The sequence below is a fragment of the Neovison vison genome, chromosome X, assembly GCF_020171115.1.
Source record: "Neovison vison isolate M4711 chromosome X, ASM_NN_V1, whole genome shotgun sequence".
NCBI lineage: Eukaryota > Metazoa > Chordata > Mammalia > Carnivora > Mustelidae > Neogale > Neogale vison.
Window position 1 is genome coordinate 97,647,298 of NC_058105.1, and position 24,129 is coordinate 97,671,426.

The 24,129-nt window shown below is 48.5% G+C and overlaps 1 protein-coding gene across 1 annotated transcript in view; it reads right to left on the minus strand.

Moving 5' to 3' along the window:
• Positions 1 to 209: 209 nt before the first annotated feature.
• The window catches only part of TSPAN7 (tetraspanin 7), a 120,605-nt gene continuing 96,685 nt past the window's right edge, over positions 210 to 24,129 (minus strand). The window contains exons 2-8 of the mRNA XM_044235350.1: positions 23,143 to 23,331; positions 19,355 to 19,429; positions 16,888 to 16,983; positions 15,103 to 15,258; positions 9,592 to 9,675; positions 1,439 to 1,514; positions 210 to 1,196 (exon numbers count right to left, since the gene is read on the minus strand). Of these exons, the coding sequence (XP_044091285.1) occupies positions 1,446 to 1,514; positions 9,592 to 9,675; positions 15,103 to 15,258; positions 16,888 to 16,983; positions 19,355 to 19,429; positions 23,143 to 23,331 (669 nt within the window). The 3' untranslated portion in view covers positions 210 to 1,196; positions 1,439 to 1,445. The remainder of the gene's footprint in view (positions 1,197 to 1,438; positions 1,515 to 9,591; positions 9,676 to 15,102; positions 15,259 to 16,887; positions 16,984 to 19,354; positions 19,430 to 23,142; positions 23,332 to 24,129) is intronic.

Here is a 24,129-nt window from a genome sequence, read left to right on the forward strand (position 1 = left end):
AGCTTCTGAAATGTCCATAAAGAAGTCTGACCCTTTGGCTTTTGCACCGCCCAAGGTTATTTCGGTGGGGTGGGCACATGCATGGAAGGGTGGGCGTGTGCATGGAGGGGTGTGGCAGTGCATAAGATGATCATCCCAATCACCCATGGAGCAAGGCCAAGTGGAAATACGTGTGTAGAAGCTTACACGATAAGAACAAAACACAGCAATTTGTAATGATTCTATTTATTAATACATGTATCACAAATGTTCACAATATCAATGCATTCTTGTTGGCATGCTAGACAGAGGCATTGTTTAAGATCTTCTAAAAATATTTTGACTTTAGTTCCCCCTTTACACTCGTTTTTAAACTGATTTGCTGAGGTCCTCGATGTCCGTAATGTTGATGCAAAGAAAAAAATACAGAAAGAAGTAAAGGAACACAAGAGCAATTAATTGGGGAAGAACAGAAGTGATACTATTTCCTTCACAGGAGGCGACAATACAGCTTGGTAAAAGGATTATATAGGTTTCATCCAAAAGTCATGGGGGTCACTAAACCGTCCACACGTGCCCAGGCATGTAACAATAATGAGTCAGGAGGCCACCTAACGCTCAACTGTGTCCTTCATGCATGATGCAGGCTTTTTTCTCCTCACGGATGGTTACTGATGTTTCTCTACATATCTTAGGCAGCCTGAAGAAGGTAGGAACAGAGTCTTAGTAAAGGGAAAACCAAACCAAAAGGAGATTAAGCCAAAAGAACAGAGCGCTATCAGCCTATCTACATCAAGGGGTATGGGGTTTATCACTCATGATGAAGGGTGAGCGGGAACCTTCCACACTCCATGCAGGGCCCGGCGGGGCCAGGGGTGGTGTGATAACCAGTCACCTACAATGAGCTACAGTCGGACCAAGTACAGATGGAGGAGCTGGCACGCAGGGGGCCTCAGGTGGGGTCCACTAGGACTGGATGCAGGGAACCTGGCTACACTCTGGCACGACGGGGCTTCACAAAATGGAACGCTACACGGGATGCGGGCTGGAAGGCGGAGTGGAGACCGCGTGGGCAGGTCACTGGGGCACTGGCTGGGGGATCAGGGAGCGCGGGGTGGGTGTGTTAGGTGCTGTGCTCTAACATCCTCTGGAAGTCTTTCGGAGAGTGCTGTGGTTCGTTTTTAAGACAGGTCTCTCATTCCATCGTGCTTGAAAGACTGTGGGAGAAATGAAAACAAGTGAGTGACTTAACAGGGACTTAAAAGAAGGGAACAAGCTACAGGGAGCATTCAGACGTTTCAGACCCCGCCCCCTCCCCTGCCCCCGAGCCACAGAAGCGAGGTTTCAGTGCATGCGAGCTCAAGTAGCTAAGTGGCTGGGCAGAACCCTTGCCCCTCTGCAGGGCAGCATGTACCCCAGAGGGAAAACCCTGAAATTAAACACTTCCGCATGCACTCACCTTCTCCTTACACCATCTCATACTGGTTGGCCGTGATGAACCGGGACAGACAACAGGCCAGCAGCATGCCAATCAGCTGTTTCCAGGAGAGAAAGGAAGACACAGTCTGAAGTCCCTGAACTGCACACTTCTTTGACCACCCCCCCCAGATTAATTTTTAACAACCAAGGGCTTTTGTATGCAAATAAGGAAAAGGGCACTAACGAGAAAGATCAAACGTGATTTCACTGGTGAGATCCAGGACTTAGAGAGTCTGACCACTAGGGCAGGACAACTGGAGTTTCCAGAACTGGCCATAAGGTTCCAGTCTAGCATGCTCTGGCTGCTTAATAACAACTTTTAACACATAAGCAATATTACGATTGGTCCATATGTAAGGAGAGTAGGAGAAAAAAATGGAAGGACCACAGAATCAGCAAGGTATGCCCCAAAAGGCCAAACACGCCCATTCAGAAGATATCTCAACATGGTGTGATCCCTTAGGCATTCATGGCCAATAGGATCATCACTCTTTCCTTGAGGCAATGAGACGCTATTCTTGACCGAGTTTGCCAGTTGAGGTAAGAAAGCCATGGCTTGATAGCTGTAGGTGTTGGATTAGGGGAAAAGGGACATCAAGGCTTAAACTTCTCTTTTTCTTTGTCTCTAACCATGTAGATATTTTCGGCCTACATCTTGGTTTCCACTCAGACATGCGGACTCTGATGCTCTGAGGGCTGGCGCCCAATGCTGGTGCGTCAACAAGCCTTCTGGGTGAGAGAAACAATTCATCCAGGCCACGTGGTCGCCCTTATTTTACAGGTGGGACACATGCAGCCACAGCAGGTCCCACTGCGGCTCAGGGCAACCCCTGAAACACGGCTACCTCTCTTGCTGAAATCCCAGATTCTTATCTTCATTTTTAAAAGTAAAACTATGCTGTGAAATATAAAAACCATAAGTTCCATCAGGTGAGGAAAAATCACCACGTTACTGGACTTACCCTATCTCCTACCAAGGCTTGGGCCACGATCATTTTTGTGCCATAAAACATATAGTATCCTGCCCAAACCACCAAATCACCATAGGAACCATGGCTGTAACCTCCAGAATTCTGGGCCACATGACACAAATTAACTACCCCCCCCCCACTGACTGTAAAGACTTTGAACCTTATAGTTTCTCCCTTTTCATTAGAACTGCTAATTTCTGGAGCCAACATACACCAGAACACACTTCATACTTTTTAAGAGGGGAGGGGTGGGGAAGGAGAGAAAGTGCAGGTGGGGAGGGGTAAAGGGAGAGGGAGAGAGAGAATCTCAAGCAGGCTCCACACCTTGCACAGAGCCCCACTTGGGGGTTAATCTCATGACCCTGAGATCATGACCAAAGCCGAAACCGAGTCACACGCTTAACCAACTCAGCCACCCAGGCGCCCCTAACACACTTGATTCTCCTCAAAATCAGATCTGGATCAAAAAACCAAGCATGAGACGTACAGCATTTTCAAATGTATTAAGCTATTTAACCCTCACCATATCCCCGTACAATATTATCATCCCAACCTTCGAGATAAGAAAACGGGCTCAGGGGCGCCTGGGTGGCTCAGTGGGTTAAGCCGCTGCCTTTGGCTCAGGTCATGCTCTCAGGGTCCCGGGATCGAGTCCCGCATCGGGCTCTCTGCTCAGCAGGGAGCCTGCTTCCTCCTCTCTCTCTCTCTCTGCCTGCCTCTCCACCTACTTGTGATCTCTGTCTGTCAAATAAATAAATAAAATCTTAAAAAAAAAAAAAAAGAAAAAGAAAACGGGCTCAGGGGACATTAAACGATTTTCCCCCAAACCACACTGGTAGCTCACACAGAGCTTAAGGTTCCACCCTTTTTCCTGTCAGAGGACAGCCCCTTCCCTTGCCGCCCACTCCTATAGCTTAGCCTAGACCTCGCCCTTTCCAGAATCACTCCTCGGTTTCACGCTGAGGGCTCCGTCCTGCCTTGCCCTGCAAACTCTGGATGGAGGGATTTCAAGGGGCATCTCTTTATTTTATTTCAAGTTCCTAAACTCTTTTTCGTTGTAAAGCTGATCCGTTTCGTGTTTCCCTGTTGAGCTCATGTGTGCCGGAAGCACTTTGGAGAGTTACCACCCCACTAAGAGGCTGGCAGTGCTCCCATAATTCAATGCTTTCCGATGCTCCTGATCTCCATGGCGATGCTTGAGCCACACACCCAGAAGACTCCTTAGGATGCTTACTTATGTCTTGTATCTAAAATCTCTGCTTTCAGGGAAGGATAGCATGTGCCTCCACCCCCACCCCCCAAATAGGAATAGCATCATTCTTAAGCACTGGACATACTTTGTCACAGAAACAAGAACTTCTAAAAATATGGCTACAAATGAAAGCGACTTGCTTTTAAACTTACTATATTTTACCCTGAAACTAATAATATGTGTTAACTAAATTGAATGAAAATAAAAAATTTTTTTAAAAAAAGATGTTTTTCAAAAAACAAAAAACCAAACCAGACCAAACCAAACCAAAACAAAAACCTTACTGTGTTTTCTATTTCTCGGGCAAGAACATACCTTCTGTTTGCCCACAGAAGAAGACAGATTTTTAAAGTTATTTTTTAACATCTACTAAGAAATTTGTTTTCCTAAAAAAAAAGCATCCTGAACTGAGGATCATAGAAGCTATTTGCAAACAGTATTTTACACACACCGGCTTTTATTTTATTTAATTCTAGTGTAAGAAAAGCTAGGATTTGGGGTGTAGTAGGCATTTTGGGATTCCTCACAGGGTTGTGGATTTCAAATTTGCTCTCATGTTTTTACCATATTTGAGAGAAACTTCGCCCTCCCGCCTCCATAAGTACCAAGTTAATGGAAAGTCAGGAGCTGGGCGGGGAGGGTCCCATACTTCATAGCAGCTGTTACCGGGTGATTTCTGGGTACGTGACGGGAAGCTGTTTAGCCAAAGTCAGGGCTTCTGCCTCAGTGTGAGTCAGGACAAACACCTGCATGACACTAGACCCAGTTCCTCTCTCTGTAGCCAGAAAAGCCCAGCCTTATTTTGACAAAACCTTGTTTCACACTAACTGTATGGGAAAAGCCCCTCAAAGAGTCTTGCTGGTGTGTCGCAAGGCTGCAGGAAGCAGCACTGGGCCAGACTTCTGCTTTAAGCCCCGGATAGAGAGAGGAAAAGGGGGCTGGTCTCTCATGCTGGAACCCCTCAGGATGGGGACCCCAGAGCCACCCCTCGCCATTCCCGTGGCTGGTGAAAGGCCTGCTGTCTGATGGCCTCCGGAGTTTCAGATCAGATTATTTATACTTGGTTGACGAAGACTTTATAATTCATCTTCATCTAGGTTTTTTTGAGGTTACATTTTATTTTTACCGCTGTCTGCCTTGTTAGTACTATATTCTGCTTTCTTTTGCGTCATGGGGACCTCGAGGACATTTTGCCGCTTCCAGAACTGAGAAGCCAGAGAGGCGGAGAGAGAAGAAAGGGCCTCTACTTAACAGAAGGCTGACTCCAGACTTCGTCAAGGCCCTCCCACAGAGACAGCCTGTGAGGTCTGAACGCCGTGAAGCTCGAGCGACATGGATTGCCTCACAGGGGCCCTGCAAGTCACCAGGGACCCGGCAGATGCCAAGAGGTGGGAGACAGGAGCGCGAGAGAGGTGGGGCCCAGGTCAGCAAAGACTAGAGAGGTAAGGGGCGATGGGCCGAGGGCATTGTCCCTGCCATCGCCGGGGGAGGCAAAGGTGGCCCAGTTCCTGATTCCTGTCCACAGAGAGGACAGCAGCGTTGTAAAGGCCACTTTCTGAACAAGCAAGCGACAAGCAATAGGTCAAAAGCTTAGAACCTTGTAATGCCGGGGGGAGGGGTGTGTGGATGACCTAGGTGGGTCATGTCATGGGCATGCGCCAAGGGATCTGGTTTGACATAAAACTATATAAATGCTATTCGGGACCATCTCGGGCTCTGAAGATACTAGGGAAATAAGTAAAGAGCTCCGTTAGCCTTCTTTGGCCACATCTCATCAAGGCTCTGAACAGCTTCGTCCAGACCTCTACATGGAAAAGGTCAGCAAGTCCCAGAAGAGAGTTCCTCACTCATAATGAATCATCCCGGTAGCCTGTGGGTCCTGTGGGGTGCCCCAAAGGGGTGAGGGTCAGGTGATGGTTGGATAGGAGGATGATATGTATTTTTTTTAAAAGATTTTTATTTATTTATTTGACAGAGAGAAATCACAAGTAGATGGAGAGGCAGGCAGAGAGAGAGAGGGGGAAGCAGGCTCCCTGCTGAGCAGAGAGCCCGATGCGGGACTCGATCCCAGGACCCTGAGATCATGACCTGAGCCGAAGGCAGCGGCTTAACCCACTGAGCCACCCAGGCGCCCCGATATGTATTTTTTGAGGAGTACCTTTTCCCTTTCAATTCCACAGATCTCCTATTTTGTTATAAAAGCACAGAACAAGTTCCCTTTAGGTGCTTCCTGAGGCAAAAACAAAGTTGATCTCTGGTGGCAAAAGCAGTCCAGGAGGAGAGGTCAGAATTGTAAGCTTGGATCTTGAGCCCGGACTCAAGCAAGCCACTCAACCGTCCACTTCTGGAAAATAGCTCTACTGTCCCCATTCAGGACTATTCTGTGATGTGGAGGATTAATGCAGCCTAACACGTTCCACGTGCAGCAAGGCTGTGTGTTTGTGTACACTAGATGTGGGAGCGTTGCCACGCCCCATTTGCAACCCACAGCAGAAGCCAGCCAAGGTCAGGGGCAGTGTCACAAATGAAGTAAGTGTCAGACACCCTCAGCTTTGGCACTGGGTCATGTTAAGGGCGGGAGGTGGGGTGAGGGTGGTGATATTCCCCTTTTCCTCCACTCTCTCCCTCTCCCTCCACACGGGCACATGTGCACGCACTCACACTCTGCCTGTGTGTGTCTCCCTCTCCAAGCTGTCTTTTTTTTTTTTTTTAAAGATTTTATTTATTTATTTGACAGAGAGAAATCACAAGTAGATGGAGAGGCAGGCAGAGAGAGAGAGGGAAGCAGGCTCCCTGCTGAGCAGAGAGCCTGATGCGGGACTCGATCCCAGGACCCTGAGATCATGACCTGAGCCGAAGGCAGCGGCTTAACCCACTGAGCCACCCAGGCGCCCTCCAAGCTGTCTTGAGTGAGAGTAGCTGCCGAAAATGCAGGGAAGAGGTAGCCTATCCAAACACTCAACTTCCTGCTAGGAATTAATTCAGAGGGAGCAGGACCTGCCCATCGAGTGTAGACAAATGGGTTTTCCCTTGATAGGGCTCAGGCCATGGGAGCCTGTAAGAGAAACATTAAATGTCTGTGCAAATCCTGCTGCCCAGAACAGAACTCAAGGGCTTTCAGTTGGCTAAAGGAGCTAACCAGGGACAGAGTTTTTGTGTAGTCTGTGGAAAGGCTCGACTAGGCTTGTCCACCTTGTACTCTATAGTACCTTTCCTTTCTGACACAACAGATGAGCAAGGCCAGTTCTTTTCCACAGATGGTAGTGTGGCTGTGGACGTCAGCAGAGCAGGTGAGGGGAAGGGCAAGGAGTGGGTGGAGGTGGGTGAGGAAAGGGGAGGAGGAAGGGAGAGGAGAGGCAGAGGGCAGAGAGAGAGAGGGAGAATGCGTGACAGAGCTCTGCTCTTTCCTACCGACTTTGGCCTCTCCTCAGTAGAACCTCCTTTAGTACAGGAAGGCCAAGACGTCAGCCAACATGACTGATTCACCTAAATCAGCCAACGTTCGCTAGGTTTTGCTCTGATACTAGTCCTAAAAATTCTGAGCACATGTGGCTAAAGCTTTGGTTCTGGGTCATTGACCAGGACCAGTGTGGCTGGTTCTTCCTGAATTGGCAGTGGTAAATGGCCCAGAAAGGCTGTCCCAGAAAGGCCTTGGATCTACTGGTATCTGGAAGCCAACCTCAGCTGCTGGGACCCCCAAGGCTCCTAGCACATCCCGCTAGTGGAAGGCAGCTAGGGCTCTTCTTTGCCTGCTTCCAGCAGAGCATGGCAGGTCTCAAGTCTCCGCCCTACTGCCCCTGTCTGGTCCTGCGGGTGAATGGGATTGGCTAGGCGATGCCCCTGGGCTTTGTGTTCTGTTGTCTTACCCTAGCAACGATGTGGTACTTTGATGAGCCCTAAAATCTCTGCAGAGTTTCTGTGTGGGGGTTCCCTCAGGGACGCTGGCCCCTCTCTCACTGCCTCAGAGGGCCACAGAGCAAACTCCACAATCCCCACGTCGGACATTTCTTCAAGGTTAGGACAGATGGTTTCATGCTCATCAGGCGATTTGTCTAAAGTAGAAATGCCTCCCCTCCCCTTCATAGGGAAGCATGAGAGAGAAGAGAGGTCTTCATCGGATTCTTCATGACTTGGCTCACTTCACTAATGAAAACGGGAGAATCACCCATGCCCCTTATGGCCATGCAGGAATATTCTTAGATCACATAACTTTTTATCCATGAGATTCCAGGCTCTGTGAGGCTCCCTTCTCCTCATGGAGAGAGTACTGGCTTCAGGTCCCTTTGTGGTTCTAGGAGAGCCATTAGGGGAAACTTCACCTGTATTCCTTCCTCTGAGGGGACTATTGTCCCCAGCCACCAAGCACACGTCTGGCCTGTCGGGGACATCAACATGACCCTGCATATACACGCACAGATGAATATGCAAGCTCCCCAGTGCACCTTGCACGTCTGGCTCAGACGTGGGTCCCGGATCCCCTGACACATCTCTTGGCCTTTACAGATGCCTCCCTGAAACGCAATAGCCGTCGGAAGAAAGTCTGGGGCAGCAACTCTTTGGGAAACATCTCTGGAGACGAAATGGCACGGTTTGTGGTGCCATCTTGGTTTGCATGTTGGCGTGTTGAGGGTGTAATTCCCTTCACGGGCTGCCAACAATGAAGAAGCATGGTAAAAGACCACAAGGAGCACACACTCCCGTGGGATGAGTCCACATGCTCTTGTGAGATGAAATGTCGCCTAGGTTTTCGTCACTGCTGAGGAAGAAGTTTGTCAACTGACCTGCGGTGAAACCCTTTCTTTGCAAAAACTACTAGGGCCATGTTCTAGTCCTTGATCTAAGGGAGGATGACACACATATGTTCACATTGTGCTGGTGTGTTAAGCTGTGCATTTATAATTAACGTACTTTTCCGTCTATGTGTATTTCAATTAAAACGTTTGAAGAACGAACTTGGCTAGAACGAACGTGCGCCTACACTGCTAGGCAGGAAGGAAGGAGGTGGGGAGGGCAGGGAAAAGGTAAGCATAGTCCGAGAGAGCAAAGATGGAATTCAGGCAGGGGAAATTAGAGCGGTGGAAACATTACCGAGAGAACGTTAATTGGGCTTTGTTGGAAAAATGATCTGTTGGTCTGAAAAAATTTGGAGTTAAACATACACCAAGTTTTCATTTGGTTGTTAAGTATACATGCCAATCCTCCCACCCAGAGCTCTGTCGTCGCAGCAATGTGACCATTTGGCCGGGAGATCAGACGCCTGTGGGGTACTGTGCTGCCGGGCTGAGGTGGGCCAAAGTTTAGAGTCAGCTTAATCGTGTTCTATCCATGAGTCTGCGTGGCCCACTTCGCTGGCAGAATGACTTCTCCTGTTATTTTAGAGAGGCTGGATGGAGATAAAGGGCTGCACAATTTAAAAGACAAGAATTCCGCTTCCATCGTAAGGAACCGTAGTCAAACTTAGGATGAAAGTAATGATCGCCAGACAAAGTTCGCTAACTGTAGGCTTGCATAATCAACAGGAACGAAGAACAAAACAGGGACAGGTCAACCAGGAAAAAAAGAGCCTCCCCCCAAACCCAGATCAGCCATTTGACGTTTCGAGTTGTTTATGCTCCAATTAAGCCAGCGCTTGGTTCAGTTAACCTCCATTTGACCTACAGAAGCAGCAAGTTGTTTTCTGGAGCTAGTCATTAGTTGAACTGTAACCGATATTCCCTTGATGGCAAAACTTCATTTAAGTTGAAGAAGAAAAATCAATAAACAGATGACCTGAGGACTAATGAGCAAGGAGCTAACCCCATCTATCAGCCTCTCCCAAGGCCCAGGGGGGCCAGGCAGGGAGCCCGGCGAAGGAAGCCAGGGCAGGAGGCTGGGGGAGGCCAGGCCTGACCGCACAATTACGCAGCCTACCTGGGAGAACGCAATTCCAAAAGCCACTCCGGCGATGATTCCCATGTTGGTCTCCATGAAACTGGTCACCAGATCATAACAACCCTGCAAACAGAGAGAGAGAGAGAGAGTGTGTGTGTGTCAGGGCCTCAGAGACACATTTCACACCCAGGCCAGACTGAGCTGTGTTAACCTGCAACCCTAGCCAATATACACTCCAACCCGCAGTCGGCAAATCCAGCTGCCTCTCACCCTAGGAACTCGCTAGCATTCTGTCCAAACTCAAAAAAAGGAAAATTTCGAACATAAGTAAAGGTACAGAGAGTAGTACCATGACCTCCCGAGTGACCCTTTCTCTAACCTTACAATGAACATGTAGCCAATCTGGTTTCATTTAAATCTCAGCTCTCCTCCCCTGGCTGGACTATTTTAAAACAAGTCCCAGATATGTCGTTTCATCCAGAAATGTTAGCGGTAGGATGAAGTGTAGCAGGACATCTGTCAGACCTATGAAACAAACCCGCAGACTTGGACCGTACAGAAGCATTCCACATCCTTGCACAGGAAGACTCAGCATAATAAACATGGTTACTAGCATTTTGATAACAAGTGATACAATCTTAGAAAAATAAGTGAAATCATCAGGTTGTGGGGGTGGTGAATGCCTGCTACCCTTATTGTGTTTTGGGGGCTTCCTAAGTAGACCACTAAGCTTTTCTTTTTTTTTTTAAACAGGGAAAAACCTATGTTTTATAGTCCTCCTTTCCATAAATTTACTATGGGACATTGAACAAGTCACATCTCCTTTCTTTTTTTTTTTTTAAGATTTATTTATTTTGAGAGGGGGAGAGAGTGGGGGGAGTGGCAGAGGGAGAGGAGGAGAGAGAGAGAATCTCAAGCAGACTCCCTGAGATCAGGACCTGAGCTGAAACCAAGAGTCGGACGCCTAACTGGCTGAGTCACCAAGGCGCTCCCTCACTTCTCCTTTCTAGGTGTCAATAACTTCGTCCATAAAATGAAGTGAATTTTCCTTTCACATGCAATGAAATCTCCAAATGCTGTGATTAAAACCAACACCCATTTTATCAATTTCAATGTTAGTGTAATACTGATAAAGTCAATCACCTTTCTTTAAAATAAATGATCTGGCTGGAGTTCAACCAGGTTGCTAAATGAGTTTATTTGCTGTTGTTATTTGGGATTACATTTTATCAACCTGGTCCAAGTAGGAAACACCAAATTTCGCCCATAATGCAAAGGCACAAGCTGACTCTTCCTGTTAAACGCCTGACAGGTTGAATTCTGTGTGTGTGTGTGTGTGTGTGTGTGTGTGTGTGTGTGTGTTTATATGTATATTTATTTGAATCTGGGCCAAGTCAGCCTAGATTTCTGAACTGACTTATATAGTCTCAGAAGACATGTTTTTTTTTCTAGTTTTCTGAAAAACGGCTTCTACTTGAATATGTAAGTCTGCAGAAACCAAGACATTATTTTATAAACAGGGTAAAAAGAATTCTTGTTTATCAAGAAAGGCACACTAAATTGCAATGATATCTGAAGACCACAAAAAACAAACAAACAAACAAACAAAAAAACAAAACAAAACGAAACCATGTCTCCCATACTGGAATTCAAAATTACCAATTTAACATTTCTCAGAGCTTAGGAAAATTCTACCAGTGCTGTAGCTTCTAATAAGTGATATTTTATGCGTCCGCAGTCTGTCTGCAGAGAAGTGTGTTGACTTAGCAGCAGTGCTCTGACACGTGCTTTCAGTGCAATGGGCCGACTGTACTCCTTGGTTAGCTGATGCAAATGTGAAGCCTGGAGGCGGGTGGGAAAGGAAATCTGCTTCTACTCATGAGAAATTTTGAAATTTGATTCTCCCTTTGTAGTAGAAGACTGCTTGCTGATTTCATTTTTACTAGTGAAAGTATCTGTCACACTACTTTTCAAAAGGTAGTGGAAGGGAGAGCAGGTTGGGTTAGGAAGAACTCAATGCAAGAAGAGACATGGGTATTGGAACACTTTCCCGGACAGTACTGGCTAGGGCCGTGTTTTGCCCAGGTGGCCATCATGACCTTATCTTCTCCCCCCCACTGATGGTTGGGCTGAGAGATGAAGTTCATTCAGTCCAACGCCAGTGGTAGGTCACCTCAAGATATGGAAACCCAAACCCAACAATAAAGACCAGAGAAAAGCAAGGCAGGTGATTTTCTCACTCTTAATATACATTGGCATTGGTATTTTTCCTATGAACTTCAATTCTGCATGTAAGCAGAATATATTTTTCTGACATATGATTTCTGTTCCGTTTGTAGGAGACTCGGAGCAGAGTCAATCACATTTTTGGTAAGCCCACTCCAACCAGCAAGAGCAACTGGAAACATGTGTCTCTGCCATTAGTGCAACTGTGACAAAATCGTTCTTTCTCAATGTTGCTCCTCAAAGTGGAGCTCTTCCAGGGGCAGCAGCATCCCCTGAGAATTTGCTAGAAATGCAGAATCTGAGGCCTCCCTCCAGACTTCCTCCATCAGAATCTGGCAAATCCCTGGGCTATTCATTTTTAATGAATTTTAATGAATGTGACCACTATCTCTAGAGTTTCAGCTGCCCATTAAAGCTTGAGGAACACTCTTCTAGAAGAAAAGTTCTCCCACAGTAGGAGGGTTCCTTAAAATGAAGAGATGAAAGTGATTTCGCTTCTTTGCCATTGTGTAAACAGTGTAAGATCAAGGTTGAAATCAATACTTTCCGCCTCTGGATTCCTCTGTTTACGAGGTAGGACCCACGAGCCCATTCTCCAGATCTCAGTTCAGATCTGCAGACGGCAAGGCCATGTTTACATTCTACCTCATGTTCCCCACTACACTGTGATCTTATCTGCCCACAACAATCTCTTTTCATTTCCTCAAATGAAAGCCTGGTGGTCAGGCATGAGAGAAACCTACAGAGACCTGCTAAGTGTCCTAGGAAACATTCAGAAACAGAACAGGTCCTTTGCTTGCCCTCTCTGCATGTTGAAACCCACACAGTCACGGATGGGAAATATCTATCTTGCCCTCGCTCTTAAAAAAATGTCAAGAATTCGAGGGAGCAGGGGCCCAGTTAGTGCTGTCAGCCACGTGAACTGCAGACGTTTCAACATCCTGCTGGCAAAAACAAAATAAATCCCGTCCCCTACACAAAACAATAAATATCCTGTTTAGCTAGTCTCACCTCCCTCCTGCTTCTCTCCCAGGGACTTGAACAAGGCAGGTTGCACAGGCTCCCAGGTGAGAGCCAAGAGTCATCTTTCAGTGCTATTAAATCGTAGGGTTCAAGACATGAAAGGATCCACAGGGATTAAGAACGTGTGTATTCTAGACAGCAGGATTCCGTGGAACTACAGGGGCAGTGCTTAAGCCTCCTGGGGGAGGGAGTCAGGAGAGGGGGGTTAACGTTTATGAGTGTTTCCTATTAGGTGTTCACCCCAGCCCTATCTCCTGCGTTTTACAGGTGAGGCCTCTGAGACTTAGACCTGGGCCTTCATTTGTCTCAGAGGTCCCCATGGCCATGAAATGAGACTCAGTAGGCAAATTTCACTCTTTCCTCACTTCTCCACAGAGAAAGCCAGGTTGAAGTTAAACCCCCTTTCCAGGTATCTGAGTTGTCCCGGAAAATGTAAATCAAGCAGGATGGGTGTGTGTGGGGGGGAGACAGGGAGTGAGGTCACTTTGTAGGTTATCAATGAATGAAATGGAAAAAAAATGGTGCCCTATCTTTCTTTCTGGGAAGAATTCTAAAGATCATAGAGATGCACTATAGGATAGGATTCCGAACATGCCTTTGAAGACTAACAAAGATCTTCCCTCTGAGGACATGCTACATCATTCCTGCTGAAGGACAGTGTGGTAGAGAGGGAGACAAGCTTCACCACCTCCCTGGTGCTGTTTGCACTGAGGCTGACATTGAACATCACACTTAATGTTTCTCTGGTCCTTACTCAGGGCCAGGCCCTGTGTTGTAGCAACTATCTCGTTCTGTCCTCCTGCTGACCCTAAGAGGCAGAAACGATCATCCCCTTTTGTAGCTGAGAAAAAATAAGAAAATATGACTGAGAAAGGTCACCCCTAGTAGGTGGCTAAGCCGGAATGGAAACTGGAGTTGGACGCCATAGCCCATGTCCCTGACTTTAAGATCCCCAACTTTCACAAAGGGAAAGGAAGTTTGGGGGTAAAAAAAGACGTTCCAGTCTGATGGGTGCTGCATCCACAAACAGCCTCCTGGGGCTCTGTCATGCTCGGACCTCACTGCCTTGGAGCTGGGTATGCTCGGAGCTTCGTAAAATGGCAGCATGAGGACATCTCTGGGGGCTCAGTGGGGATGCCCATGAAGAGACCAGAAGTCACCTTACTGATGAGACACAAAGGAAGGCTCAACTTTTGGGTTCATAAGAAAATTCCAAGAGGAACAGATGTCAGCTAAGACAAGAAGCAGTCAGCACGGAACATCTGACTGCATCGTGTCCGTAACTGGTCATAAGCCCAGAATGACACAATGAACTTCTAGAACGTCAACAATGCTTTGCAGCATTTATGCTACAAATACCAACATTAAATGGGTAAAATACAGAAGCCATCTCTTAACGTTCTCATCTTGAGAAGATGGCTACTTTCTGTGAATTATTCAGCAGTTGGCCCAGATCGCATCAAGAGTTGAAGACCTTGGAAGAATAGAATTTTATCTAAGAAAAGAAAACTGACCCGATGGCTGCATAACAGCAGGTGAAGTCAACAGAGGGTTGGTGTTTTCCTCCCTTCTGTTCTACCAAAACATATTTTCTATGTGGCATTTCTCTAAATCTTTCAGACTATGGACACAGCCTTCAAACATGTCTTATCATGCCTTCGCCCTATTCTCTGTGAAGTGGAAGACAGAATTGGTCTTCCTTCTGATGACTGAAATTCTATTTCCCTCATTTTCACTACCTACTACCTTTCCAATGTCTTTTAGCCAGATCTCTCTCTCTCTCTCTGATTTCTTTGGGAGTCAGGATGCTGACAGTGAGTTGAAGCGGAGTTGCTGATTTCTTTTCCTCAAGCAGAGAATACCTTAAAATAAAGGCCACCATCCTGGCAGAAGCAGATGTTGTCTGTCAACTCTCATCCCCCTTCCTGCTAAGGACTGGCACCCAGCTGTGAAGAATTCCATGTTTAGAAGGTAGATTGAGCAGGAGAAAGACAGTCAGGAAGAAGAAAGGCCACAGTCCCTGTCTGACATCAGCCCAGGTGAGCAGGAACCATTGCTCAACCTCCCTCCTGGTGCCAGCTTTCTGCTGAGTCACAGGAGCTCCTTCAGCAGTGGAGGGCCTCGGATGCCTCGTCCCAGACAGGGAAGGGCCACAGGGAAAGACTCCGCCCTCTCGCCAAGACTACCATTTCTGATCTATTTGACAGTTTCACAGAAGCACACCCACCAAAAGCCCCCCCCCCGGCCCCCAGCCCCCCCAGCCTTCACCATGGATCCCGTCAGGGCTGAGAGCAAGCCTACCTTCTGGTTCACTTTGGTGGCAGCCACGGTCAGATTGTGCAGGTCCTGGGGGTTGCAGTCGGTTTCGTTCATGCAGCAGCTCGGGGGGATGCCGTGCTCCAGGAAGTAGGGGCTGGTGCTCCAGTTGGTGTAGTTCTGCACGCCGCAGCAGCTCAGCTGTAGAGGGGGCAAGGGTGTGAATCCAAGTGTGCGGATCACAGACGCCGCGCTCTCCTGCCCCACCACCCCGCGTGCGCCATTTCGACGAGGAACTCGGGCCAAGACCCTAAGTCAACAGGCACAGCTTTGGTGAGGAAAGGTGAGCTCCACGAACGCTCGTACTCACTGGGAAGCCTGCCTGAACTGAGAGAAGGAAGCCGGCCCCAGACTGCATATGGTGCTGGCTTTCTTACCACGTCCACAAAGTAAAGCCAGGTTCTCTGGCCTGGCTCTGCACGGAAATCACCTGTGTGGACTGGCTGCTGTTCCAGGTATGAAGCGACTAAACCAGGCTTCTTGGTGGGGAAGCCAAGATAAGAAAGGCTTTAAAAAAGCTCTTTTTAGGGGCGCCTGGGTGGCTCAGTCATTAAGTGTCTGCCTTCGGCTCAGGTCATGATTCCAGGGTCCTGGGATCAAGCTCCGCATTGGGCTCCCTGCTCAGCAGGAAGCCTGCTTCTCCCTCTCCCACTCCCCCTGCTTCTGTTCCCTCTCTCGCTGTGTCTCTCTCTGTCAAAAAAATAAATAAAATTAGAAAAAAAAAGCTCTTTTTAAGGCTTATAGATCATAGGATCTATGCCAATAAGCAAATGGTTAAGGGTGGGGAGGAAGAGCAAGGAGAAAAGAGGAAGAAAGTGCTGGCGTCGGTCAACTGTGTGTTGCCATCTGCTTTTACCAGTGAGAATTTGGGGGGACATGGCCATGCCTAGCCCTTCACAGACTACGGCTGCCCGTGTGCCTCCAGAACAGAGCTGTGTAGTCGTGACACAGACTGACGGCATAGCCCTCAAAGCCTAAAACAGTGACCACAGGACCCTTTCCAGAAAAAGTGTGCCAGCCTCTGACGTAGAGAATGTTAAAGGAAATGGGGCAAAAGGTGAAATGAATTACTGAATCTGGGTAAAGTGTATATGGTTTCTTATACTCTGCTGTCAAGTTTTCTGGTAAGTTTGGAAGGTTCTCAAAATGCCAACAACAACAACAAAATAAAATAAAAATACTGCTGCTGAAGTAAAAGACAAAGGAAAACACAGAACCTGCACCCCATCCAAAGAGCTCCCTAGGTGATCCAGCTGAAGCGGGAGGATTCGGCACCAGCATCTGTCCCCCTGAGTACCCCCCGGTAGGGGACAGCTACTTCCCTCAGCTCCTCGGCAAAGCACCAGGCAGCTTGGGGCACTCCCACTCCTGCCTTGGCTTCTCCTAGGCCCACCGTTCACCCCCACCACACTGCCCAAGCCACTAAACACAGCTCACCAGAGCGCTCCACTCAGTCTGAAGAAACCACTTCCAGAATGCCAGCCTTTGGGCGCCAGTGCTAAGCAAGGCTGCTGTACCTTGAGTACCTCCTTTCTAAGACTTTGGGTGTTAAGGGCAAGCTAGCTTTCCTTGGGAGGCTCCTAATTCATACTGATGAAAGGCCAGCCACAGGCACTGGTTCCCTTGATGCTAATTACCCGGATAACTGGACCCTGGACAAGGACTGGGTGTGAACTCTTGGCAATGGAAGTGGAGGACAGAAGTCGGTAGCAAGTGCCGATGGCCCCACGCCCCCAGCATCCCCCAAGTCTGAGGCCTGACGTCACTTACGCTGCGCTGCACGTGATCCACTGCCCGGCTCCTCTCGTCATTGCCGTTGTAATTCTGCATGGCATCCGTGTAAGTCCTCAGGAAGGTGTCCTTGATCTGCAGAAGGCAGGGAGGAATACGGTTCTGGTCCACCGCCACCCAAACAGACTCAGATTTGTACCGAATTCTACCCCAAAATGGCCTCTTCTGAAAAATCTCTGAATCAATGTAGGCCAGGGGGTGGGGGTGGAATGCCCTGTTTTCTGAGATAAAAGATCTCAGGAAATCCGCTGAGGGATTTATTAGCTCGGGAATTTAAAAAAAAAAAATGTTTTCCTCATCTGTAATCCAAAGAAAGAAGTCTGCCTCGTGGCCAGCTTCTGAAAGAGCCGTGAGAGTGAATCCCAACCTCGTGAAGAAAATAATTCTCCTGATTTTCTTCAAATTGATTGATGGCCATCGTTCTGTCTGTAACTTTTCCTGCCTTCGCTCAGAAGAATAACAAAGGGCAGGCCACTAGGGGCGGGAAGACTGACGGCGCTGTGACCAGACACGGATCGCTGTTCTAGCATACAGGAGTGGGACAAAACCAGCCTGCACTTAACCTGTCTTTATCGAGGCCAAAAAGGGAGGCAGAAGGACGTGAACTTTTCTTGTTACGAGGTAGTTCACAAAACCCTTCTTCCTCCTCTGGGAGCACATTTGGCCGAGGGTTAACTTTCAAGCTCTGTTCCCCTGGAAACCCACTGAAGGGGGCGTGTCAGGCGTGTTACCACGCAGCTCCCCACGTCTGGTGAGCCTGCCCCCGACTGCCGAAACGACGCTGGAGGGGGAGGACGGCAGATGACAGTAATGGCCTGCTGGGAAGCGGTGGGCTGAGTAGGGCGCCAGTCTCACAGAGGCAGGCACCTTGCGGAAATACCGCGCGCTCTGCCCGTGGACCAGTGGACACTAGTCCCATGGAGCTTCTAAGCCAAGGTGGATACTGCACCTGGCTGTGTCCTCATTTCACTGCACCTGCAAGGTTTCTGTGGGCTGGGCAGGGGCACATGGAGTAAACCCCGGGCCACTGTGAAGACTTCCACTGGAGAAACCAGCCCTTTGCCCCTCGTCAACTGGTGGCATCACATCCCCACCTCCCACTCCTCTCAGAGTGTCAGAGGCACGGGGCAAGCTGGATGAGGGTGTCCAGGCCCTGGGTATCCCTCCTCCTGCCCCCCGGGGAGCCCAGTCACGGCAGCATGTGGGAGGAGAGCGGGCAGGAGCTCAGCTGTGTCTGGAGTTCACACATGCGTCAGGGGCGCCTCTGGGGCCGTGGAGGCCAGGACCTCATCAGGTTTTACCTCGCCTGACAATAAAAATAGGGAGTCTAATTCCAGATGCAGCACCCGTACAAAATGGGTTCTAGAAGTCGGCCTCGACACCCGAGATCTCACCTCTGGTGAGAGGAAAATCAGAGCAATGGGGAAAGGGGTAGAAGGCGCCACGAGCTAGCTCACTGGGAACCGAACTTGGCCAAGCACAGAAACAGGGTCTAGGACAGATCATGCCAGACTTTCAACAGCCTCGGTGCGTTTTCCATCTTTATCTTGCTTCCCCCTGCTGCCCCTTTCTAACACATGCATCCCGACTTCTGGCTTTACTGCTATTTAGAGGGCACAATACCACACCGTGGGGGGAGTTAGCTTCAGGGTAGCACGTACCCTGTCTGACCTGTCACCACTATACATGTCTGACAGGGGACACCGTGGTGGCTACAGACAGCATGATGGCATCTCATCTCTGCCCGAGTGTCTACCCATTGTCTCAATAGAGCAGCCCCAGTGACAGTCCATGGGAGGAGGGCCACACAGGATGCAAAACAGCCAGCAATGTCCTTGAAACCACAGTTACGATCACAAAACAGCATTCAGAATTCTTTTTCTCCAGCCTCCGAAGTCTAAACCTATTACAGGTCACTTCGAAACAAAGCCACGCAGGGGTGTCAGATCATGATGGTCCTTTCCTCTATTCCCCTCGCCACCACAGAGTAGCAGGGCTCCTCACTCCTGGGCTTGGCTTCTACCCCTAGCTGGCAAGGGGCGGCCGTCAGGGCTCTGGGGAGGGAAGAGAGGAGTGTAAGCTGTTTGGGGGAAATCAAGCAGTCACAGAAATCTTGTTATATAGACACCCACTGGGGCCTATGGCCGAAGCTGCTGTTTTAAAAAGAGTATATATGATCGACAGCGAAGGTCACTGCTTTAAAACAAGGTGGAGAATCACTTCCTGCAGGAGCTCTTTCACAGAATGGAATGAGGATCGACACCTAAGGTTTCGAGTCTGGTGAAATTCCTGCGTTTAGATTTTTTATTGGCATCTCACCCCGTATGAAGTGAGACCGTCGGCGACGCAGCTAACCTCGCTGTGCCCCTCACACATTATAAGAGGCTTTAAAAGTCCTCGTCCCAGAAGATCCTCTAACTGCGTTCTCTGTTCTGTGTATACTTACCTCATGACGGAACACGAATCCAGAAATGCCGGCAACCAGCTCAGCCAGGAACACCAGCGACAGAAACATGGCATACTGAAAATCAAGCACACGGGGACAAAGGCAGACATGTCAGGATTGGGGTGAGGGCTCCTTTGGGGTTAGGCGACTTCGCCATCTCAGGGAACCGCTAGTCCCATGGAGCTTCTAAGCCTCAGCTCCCCCAGCCAAAGCGGAGAAAAAGTTTAAAAATACTCTTGTCCAGATTTCCCTACATGAGCCTCAATATAGAAATGTGTCTGTTTAATATGCATAAGTGTTGTGGGCCACACATGCAGAGAAGAGCTCATCCGCAGACTCAGCTCAACCAGGAGAAATGTGGAAGGGCTTTTTATAACTCAGGTAGCTACTGTTTTTGATGTTAGAATTAGGGAGCAAGAAGGTACGCTGGGAGGAAAAGGTAAGGAGGTCATGGTTCTGCCCGGTCTAGGGGGTCCTTCCGACCACCTGCCCCATGGCAGTTGGCTGGTGTCCGCAGGCATCCTCCAGCTGCGTTCTGCAAGCTGAGCATAGTCCCTCCACCCGCGGACCCCTAGGAGCCCATTTCGTTTCCCAGCTTTTCCATCGCTGGGAAGATGTCCTTTCTCTCGGCCACAGTACTTGTAACTTCCACTCCCTGATGCTAGCGTGGCTTTCAGGAGATCGGAGAACCAGCCCAGCCTTGCTCCTAGGCAAGGGCCCTTTGGATGTGGGACCACAGCCCTGACGTGAACCTACTGCTTCTCTTCGTTTGGGTGAATCCCTGCAGTTTTCTTCAGCATGTCTTCTAAAATGGCTTCAGACCCCCTTTGTTTGCAACTGTATGGAGCTCCTGCTGACAGAGAGACCTGAATGCACACAGGTCCACGTTCTTCCTCGATGTGGTAATTGGGCTTGAGTGCAGCACTCAGAGCCAGGGCCAGGGGCCTACTTTCCTCTCCAGCTCTGCACAGCACGTGGGGTTGATAGCGTTTAAAAAGCTAGTAAGCTACATGACTGTAAGTATCTGAAACCCTGAGTGCTTCTTATTCATTTCATGCTTCCCGTACTTTCCAAGTTAATTGTGTGTTTGTGTGTTTGTGTGTGTGTGTGTGCACGCGTGTGCATGTGCGCACACTTCAGGGATAAATTACATGGTACTTATGAGACATTAAGGGTTTCCATTTTTGTGCCTTTGAAAAGCAGATAAAAGGAAAGAGAAGGGATTCTTTTCCTACAAGGCATATGTCTTACAATCTGTTTCTTCTCATCTCAAAATGAAATACAACAGTCCTGAATGTTTGGAATGGTCCTAGGTGATGCTGTAGAATTTGGATAGACTTGACATGGTCACATTACTTACTTTAGAGTGTACATATGTGCACAGGATCATAAATTATTTTTCTCGGCCAGTGGCACATATGTTAAAAGGAGGAAAGACTGGCTTAAAAGGCCAGTTTTGTTCGAAACCTTAACAAAAGTCTCTATACACACTTATAGCACTGCCAGTAAAACAGCAAACATAGTTCTGAGTAGAATGCTCCATGTACATGACCTTGGTCTCTCAACTTAGTACACAATGCAGTGAGAAGCAGATGTGACTCTGCAGAGAGTCTCACACCAGGCCTACAACCCACCAGAAAGTCCTGTGGGAAAGTAACCATCAGGAGGCAGGGGGGACAAAGGACAATGGACTACATGGTCAGAAGTTTATGGTTTAGGTCCTAGCTTTGTTGTGGGCTAACTCTTAGGAAAGAGGCAGCCACACTGGGCCTCCATAAAGTGGAAACAGTTATTTTCAGTTGCTTTGCAATTAATGAGGTTAAATGAGGACCATAAAATTCTAGACTGACAGTTAATCAAGTGATCTCTGCTCTTGTCTGCCAAATCAGCAGTTTCCTGTCTCTGGGAAGTTCCCTGTTTCCAGAAGCTTCCAGAGAACAGCTGCTTCTCCTTCAGAAGACCTTGGCCAAAAGCCTACTGGTGAAAGCTTGTACTAAGTACAAGTGGTAGGGGTCGGGTGTTCTCCATGTGAAAATACTATAGTAGACAGAGTTCTGGCTTTGGAAGGTGACATGTGTGGGTTCCAGTTCCAGCTGTCCCCACACTAGCTGGGTGAAGCTGGGCAGGTTATGCACTCAGTATGGCATCTAGCAGAGAAAAGGAACTGATTTTTTTTCAAAGACCAAAGCCAAAAACTAAAACTTTTCCCCAAAGGCTCAGGGAGCCTACGAGTGGTAGGAGAAAAAGGCAGAGTGGTTTGGAACGTCCTTCAGCAGAGTCCAACGCACTCTTTCATACATGGGGACAGAGGCCCAAAGAGGTTACATCCCTGACATTAAAGACCTAAACCAGGTCTCCTCCCTTCTTGTTTGGACAGATGGATTCTTAGTCATCTTTCTTTTCTATGCCTCTGAGGTGAATTCTCCCCTTGCTACGCATTGTACTAAATGGGAGGCTCTCCGCCCCTGCTGTAGCATCAAATCACCTGGATAGTTTTGGAGAATGTGGTGCCAGGGCCTCCCCGCCAAACATTCTGGTTCATCTGGCTGGAGGTGGGACCCCTCGCAAAGGTGTTTTTGAAAAGCTGTCCAGGTGATGGAAGAAGGCATGCAGAGTTGAGGACTAGACCAAAAGAGATGCCGGTGCTTGGAAGAAGCTCTAGAAGGTGGACCCAGGAGTGGAATGGCAGGTGACAGCAGCAAAAATGCCTCTGTATGGCCTCACTGTGGTTCTTCCACCAACCTGGAAGAATCCATGCTGGCCGGGCCATTGGCCTCCTGCCTGGTCTGCAGAACGGAAGGGGCCAGAGCAACCACTACCTCCACGGGGTTGTCGAGAGAGACTGCTCAGTGCCACTTGGGAAGGTGGTTCCTTTGCAGTGAGTCACCCTCTCCCCAGTATCTGTCACTAGAGGGTATTCAATGTCACCCTAACCTAGAGCTAACCACAGCACTGAGGGACTCTTCACTCTCCCCTTTCACAAAATGAGGCGTCTGAAAAAAATGTCTTTGAACAAAGTGTTCTTTTGAGGAGAGGCCTTTGCTACCTCTGATCTATAAAATCCTTTAACGTTAACACTCATGGATGAAGAGCATTGGGTGGTGAGTGGACAATTAGGCAAGGAGTCTATCCAAAAAATTAAGAATCATGGTAACAGCCTTGTGACAGCCTGCCCCTTACCCTTTGGCAAATAAACCCTATTGCAGTAAAGGCGCCCAGCCCTGGGCCTGGTAGCCAACAGTTGGCCCAGCATCAACCTTCTGTTGAGGGTTGGGGGGAGCTCTGGCTGAGCTGCTGTCATAGCTCTGAGCCAGAGTACACAGGTTGAGAGAAGAACGTGCCCATGCAGCCAAGCATGGCCAAGTTCAAGGAGGCAGAAGGTATTTCTCCAGTGGGAACCTAAAGCCGAGAGGCTGTTGATGTTCCAGAGGCTGCCCTGCCCACCAAAGCTTCACGTCACACACCTGAAGAGATTTCTAAGAAGCGGTTCAGGCGAGACCAAGGCATCGTGCCATGAGGATATAAATGGCTTCTGGAAATCATAGGCCGCTGCTTTGTCACCACCTACCTCGAGGCACCAGAACAAGAATTTTTGGTGCCAGGCTGTGTTTGCGGTTGTTTTGTCCTCTAAGGGAGTAAAGGGTGGGTTAGGTAAGAGTCTGGACTAAAATTAGCGTCCATGCGTATTGGCTTGTGGGTGGCTTTAAGAAGGGCCATGTCGCTTTCATGTGATTTAAATTTCTTCACAAAGTTGTTGAAAGAGCAGCATTGTGTTCTGACAGACTCACCAGTTTCAGCATCCACGGGCTACCACGGCAGGTCGCGAAGCATCCAAACAGGCCAAAAACCACGATGGTGGTGCCAGTTCCAATGAGCACGTAGGGTGCATTTGTGGAGTTCTCAGCGATCAGGGAGATGTAGGTGCCCAGAGTGAGTTTCCCCCAGACTCCAACAGCCAACAGGATCACCCCAGTGATCTGAAAAGGCAGTGGGGGGAGGGAAGAGGAGAGAAGGGACTATGAAACTGTGAAGATGACAATCAACGCCATGATGTGGCCTGGATGTGAAGACTCACATTTCCGTGGGCAAGTGGCTTTGCCGCAGGAGCCCCTGAAGCAGTGGGAAGTGTCGCTCAAGCCACCCCAGACTGAAGACACTGGGTTTTGTACAATTAGATCTGGCCCTTACACAAAGCCATATGCGGTTACCACATGGATTGGAAGTCTAGCCGACAACAAGAAACCTTTTTTGAAAGCTGTTTGTGAAAAATGCATGTTCATGCTAATACTGATCTGAGAGCCCTCCCGGGCCTGGTCAGAGAGCCACCACCCAATGCCGAGCTGGGCATGAAGGCCAATAAGAATGTGGGCTGCCCTCTTCGACGGCGCATGTGGATATGGTCCGTTTTAGGGACATTGTGCATGATGTTTTAAGGAGCAAGATGATTTTCTTGTCCTGTTAGAACAAAGATCTTTACAAAAGCAAAACATCCAAAGTATTTTTGAATCCCTATCAACACACTGCCTTTTTTCCAGTGATTTATTCAACATAAAATAACAGAAAAATCTGAACTGTTCTTGGAATTAGATTTAATGCGATTTGGCAAATCCCACTGATTGGTCCAAAGGAAATTGCCACAGCATGTCTTAACTGCCGGACTTTGCATCAGCCAGGACCTTACTTTAGGGAACAGACTTTGGGCCACGTCACACCTTACCCTCTACCTGTAGCAGGCCACACGACCCAGCGGCTTCAGCTGCTAAAGCCAGAGGTTG